This window comes from Pollicipes pollicipes, unplaced genomic scaffold (genome assembly GCF_011947565.3).
Source record: "Pollicipes pollicipes isolate AB1234 unplaced genomic scaffold, Ppol_2.1 Scaffold_6686;HRSCAF=7923_pilon_pilon_pilon, whole genome shotgun sequence".
NCBI lineage: Eukaryota > Metazoa > Arthropoda > Thecostraca > Pollicipedomorpha > Pollicipedidae > Pollicipes > Pollicipes pollicipes.
The window spans coordinates 39,502,844-39,508,408 of NW_023596921.1; the positions used below are offsets into that span (position 1 = coordinate 39,502,844).

At 52.7% G+C, this 5,565-nt stretch overlaps 1 protein-coding gene across 1 annotated transcript in view; it reads right to left on the reverse strand.

Annotated features, from left to right (window-relative positions):
• Positions 1 to 557: 557 nt before the first annotated feature.
• LOC119108298 (zinc finger protein AEBP2) overlaps positions 558 to 5,565 on the reverse strand; it is a 9,725-nt gene continuing 4,717 nt past the window's right edge. Inside the window, exon 3 of the mRNA XM_037231874.1 lies at positions 558 to 646. Within this exon, the coding sequence (XP_037087769.1) occupies positions 558 to 646 (89 nt within the window). The remainder of the gene's footprint in view (positions 647 to 5,565) is intronic.

Genomic DNA, 5,565 nt, shown 5'->3' on the forward strand with positions numbered 1-5,565 from the left:
CCGAGTGCCGACTTGTCTCGCACGCCCTGACCTCTGACCTTGACCTGACGCGGTCGCGGTGGGAGTATCACTCGTCCTGGCGCGATGCTTCTGCCGCCACGTTTAGAGGCTCTAGGGGGGGCATTAGAGACACACTAGCTATTTATAACATCCATAAAGCATGGATGGTGAGCTGCTCATTTGGGCGGGAGCTTTTGGAAACGTATGGGTATGCACGATGGTCGTAAGCATGTGTACGGATGTCAGAAAATGCCTGGTGCATGCTTCAAGAATGCTATAGCATACCACTAGTTTGCTTTCTTTTGTGATAAGTGGTGACGCTCCCCCGACTTCTGGAAGCATCAAAGCATTCCGGTCAATCTATACGTAGAGGCTTTCCAGAGTCTGTTTCTATAACAACACTTTGAAAACCCCGGGCCGGCGGGTAGCTGCTACAGTGAGCACTGGGCATGTCGCTGTTTCTGAAACATTGGGTTTTGGCAAAGAAGCCCATTCCCGTGAACGTTTCACCGCGGCGGGAGTGACCAGCGCAGCACGAGCTGCCGCGTCGGTCCAGCCTAGGGCAGCCGATGGTGCGTGTCGGCCGGCCCAGTGCCGCCGGAGCTGCCGATCACCGCTGACGCGTCCGAGCCGGGCCGCGCTTGGTCTGCGCTTACCCCGCGGCGTCGCTCTGGCCAGCTGAACACGGCCCCGGGCCGGCACTGCAAGGTCCGGGCGGTGGACCAGCACGAGCGGTGGCGCGGACAGCGGCCCCAATACGTCACACGATCCCTTGGAAATGTTTCACGGGGCCAGCCGAGGCCTGAAAGTTTCGTTGAAATCTACAATCAAAGTTTTTGTCTAGAAAGTCGTTTTCGGGTACAGATGCAGACATGTCGCGAAAAGTGAGGGCACTTTCCACGCATCACATCCCCATAGGTTACTTTATTTGGCACGACAATTTACAAAATACAGATGCACCTCAATCCCAATATCTTTGGGGGGGATCAAGCCCCGTGCTCAGAACGCTGAGCCGCGCGTTCCGTGTGAGTAAATGTCACCCGGCGTGGGCCAAAGTTGACAAAGGGTTCGTCCATAGTAGGTCAAAGGATACACACTTATTTTGTTTGTACCCTGTTCACATTTGGGAGTCCTGTTTGGAGGTCTCAGCGACCTGTGTCGTTACCTAACATGGGGGGGGGGGGGCGGTCAGTCGTAGCAAGGAGGGGACACCGGAATGACAAAGAGCCTTTGCTGCAGGTCCCTCCCCAAAAACTTTATTTCGAGACGGTCTAATTTTCTTCGCTTTTTCTTTCGTCTTTGGTTTTGAAATTTTCTTTGTTTTTTGTTAAGTGCATTTCTTGTTGTCGTTAATTGACAGAGAAGCTAGAAGGCACTAGAAGATGTGGTTCTGCTTGCAAGGTGAGGTGACTGAGGTGAATTGCATCATGCCCAAGTAATATCAGGGTAATTTATGCCAAATCTATGCGACGGATGGCAGTCTGGAGTCTCTCAGCACAGCAACTCACTCTTCCTTTCAGCGCACTTCCGACAGCATGCGTGCACACATATTGGGGTAAATGCGAAAGATTTGCCTTTTCCGCATCGTTGAAAACAACAGCGATCGATGTGACTGTGTGCTTGACGGCTTACGGCATAACTAAGCCAATCTGAATACTATTTTGGCACTTGGTAGCCAAGGATTTCAGGGAGATACAAACTTCTTTCCAAGATGGTGGATGGTACATGTTGTATCATCTGTACATGGGGCATGTTCCATCCTTGATACGATGTGCCGACACTATGTTAAGAGCTAACTCACTACCAATCACTGATTTACATGATTTCATGGCTTATTAGCATCTAGACAAGTCGGCGTTCACATTACCTATGTCGATCCATAATTTCCACCTGAGGTACTGAAACCGAGGGGCAAGCAGTCTTAAAATTGATAGAAAGGGCAAACAATGTCATGTTGCAACCATGACAAATTACAAAATGGCGCAGACGTGCGCATTTGGTCTACACGTTGTAGCGCATTCAGCTTGTGATGCAACTTGCTCTGTAAAAAACACATTAGCACACCTTCCACCACTATATGATACAATTTACTCCTGGTTGAGTACATTGTCTCATTTAATAGAGTGCCAATCAGAAGTCATTTGCGAAAAAAAGCTAAGGCATGCTACTTAAAACTTAACATCTGCATATGAAGCTGAAGGTCATAGCTGGCTACAGATATAAGAGTCTCAGTCCCATCCTCAGTAGTTTTTGCAGGAGCAAGTTCAGAGTAAAAACCGATGCAAGAGTAAATAAAATGAAGGACCCTGATATGAGAATGCATCGCATAAACCATTATGGGCACGGCAGTAGCAAGTCAAGGGCGTTGCCAGGATTTGTCGGAGTTCTACAGGCATTACAGAGCGAGCTTGTGGATGCAGCATCAGCCTCGACTGAAAGGGGTAAAAAACAACAATGCCAACCCATGTTCGCCTGGGAAGCATGGGATGACATTTTTTTAGTTTGAAAAGATGAGTAGAAAATGAGCAGACGAGTTTTGGGCATGGCGCTTGCAATCATTAGTTACAAAAACGACGACGTCCGGCTCCGGGCTTCCTATAGGAAGAATGCAACGCCGGGCGCTGGCTTCGCAGCTAACACCAGGCGACGGCCAACGTGCGGACGAAAACCTAGGAAAAGGACTTTCGAACGCTTTACGAAATCAGTTGGTAGGAGCAGAACGTAAATTTCACCGATGGGGGAGGGTAGATTTTACCGATGTAAGTTTCAGACTGGTTCTCGAAGCGAATCTGCATTCGTAGTACCATGCGAACACTTTATATAATGGCGGAATCTCTATCGTACGTGTTGGTATGGCTGCTAATCCATTGGGATCAAAATCAAAATGACATCGGTGAAATAAACCCCCCTTTTAAAGGGTACAGTGTGATCTTAAAGGAAATCGAAACGCTGTTTTCCGACGCACGGTCATTCTCACACAGCCACCGCCCGCCGTCCGGTGCTACCTGTGGGGCCGACTGCAACGCCGGACATCGGTGTTCTTGTTTCGAAATATTACGAGCGCGCATGCTCAACACTGTTTTATATCATTTTGCACGTCTTGATTCTGAAAAAGAGTGTACGTTCTCGGCGAAACACGTGTTGCCAGTGTCACTACAATGTTCTGGCCCAATTTCGTTTTACCGCATCGAACATTAAATAAGGACACTTCATACACCGTTTCCCTCCCTAATGCAGCAGGCCATTAAGTGGGGCAGCTAGCCACAGCTTGACTCAGGGCTCCGAACTGACGCCAAATGATCCCCTAACGATGCACAGGGTCTAGCAACTGGCACAGGGATTCTCAGTTCGCCCTATCGGTCCCTGGCTGAAGCGCGCTGGAAGGGTCTCAGTTCATTACTAGGGCGCCTGACCGCCTCAGGACCTCCCATTATTACATTGAGGGTCTTTCCATCGCCATTTGGCTCATCTAATTGCATTGCCGGAGGCAAGACCAGGAATATCCTGGTATTCGGGGTCCTGTCCCTGTCTCTGTTTGACAAATGCGTCCCTCACCGACTTGGGCCCTTTGCCGACACATAATCATCTGTTATGCACTGTGAGACCCTGTCCTACACGGAGAGTCCCTTATTGCTTCAGGGGCTGACCAATGAATGGAAGAGACCCTCAGTGGCAATTCCGGGCCCAGCCCCCTTTCTGCTCGCGAGACGGGCTCCAGAAGCCAGACCGACACGGAACCGTCTGTCCGGTATTGGTGGTCTCTGGCGGACATAGAGGCCCTCAACGTCCGACAGGGCCGCGATCGGCACCAAAGGCCCCCTGACTGACATTTGGGTATCCGGCCCTACGGGCTGGCAGTCCATTTATACGACCTCTGGGCTCTTCGGGGTATCCAGGTGAGTCAGTGATCGGTCCCAAGACGTCCCTCGGGACCCAACGAGGGCACGTGCTCCCTATGCTCCCCTGCCCGCGCCCCTGCTTGAGTATCGGTTTGGGATAATATGGTCACCCGCAGCAGCGGACTGAAAGGGAACCATGCTGGCCATGCCAGCCTGGAGGCTATGCAGGCCTCTGCTGGAGGCTGCAGGGCTCTCTTAGTGCCTGTGAGAGTTCCATGGGATCGAAGGCCCGGCATTTTCCCTCTTAGTAATGCAAGGTGCCTCAAAAACACACAAATTAGCGGGGCAGCGGTCTGGGCAAAAAATGGGCCACCAGGACGCCGGAACGGGTCTCTTGAGCCGTAGGAGAGACCGAAACCTTGAAGTGCGGCCTTTTGAGCCCCGACATGGGTTCTGCTGGCAATCAGGGCCTCTTGATCCGATCTGCCTCCTTTCCACACAGCATCCTCAGTATGTCAGTGGGCGTCGCACGGGTGCGCTGCAGCGCCAAAAAGAGCTCGGTAGGGCCCTCAGAGCTCGACAGTGTCACCTCCAAGGACGGTGGCAGGACGTGCTTAGGTACGGATCAGGGGCCCCAGCGCATCCTCAGGTACGGACCAGGGGCCCCAGCGCATCGTCAGGTACGGATCAGGGGCCCAAGTGCATCCTTAGGTACGGATCAGGGGCCCCAGCGCATCCTTAGGTACGGACCGGGGGCCCCAGCGCATCCTTAGGTACGGATCAGGGGCCCCAGCGCATCCTTAGGCACGGATCAGGGGCCCCAGCGCATCCTCAGATACGCCGCTTTTGCCCCTTCAATGGCTCCCATCATAGGAGTCGCCACGCATATGCAGCTAACGTTCAACCTCAAGACGAATGACACTAAATCAAAACTTTTCCCAAGCTTGGAGAAAGAGGACAAATCTTGCAATTTTTCCAACCACGTACATTTTTCTCCCTAGCTCAATTTTTGCTTACTCAGCCCAAAACTACTGGCGACTCCGCCAGGCCCCTTCCCCGATGACTTCAGATTGTAGCATTTAACCTACAGCAAAACCCGGTGAACATTTCCTCAAAAACTACGACACTTCTGGGAGGTCCGGATGTGAGCATGGCGTGACGGATGCCGCTCACCACTGACAAACCTTCTGAGAGGTCCGGGCGTGAGCATGGCGTGACGGATGCCGCCTACCACTGACAAACTTTCTGAGAGGTCTGGACGCGAGCATGGCGTGACGGATGCCGCCTACCACTGACAAACCTTCTGAGAGGTCCGGACGTGAGCATGGCGTGACGATACCGCTCACACTGACAAACCTTCTGAGGTCCGGACGCGAGCATGGCGTGACGGATGCCGCCTACCACTGACAAACCTTCTGAGAGGTCCGGGCGTGAGCATGGCGTGACGGATGCCGCTCACCATGACAAACCTTCTGAGAGGTCCGGACGTGAGCATGGCGTGACAGATGCCGCTCACCAATGACAAACCTTCTGGGAGGTCCGGACGTGAGCATGGCGTGACGGATGCCGCCCACCACTGACAAACCTTCTGAGAGGTCCGGGCGTGAGCGTGGCGTGACGGATGCCGCTCATCACTGACAAACCTTCTGAGGGGTCCGGACGTGAGCATGGCGTGACGGATGCCGCCTGCCACTGACAAACTTCTGAGAGGTCCGGGCGTGAGCAT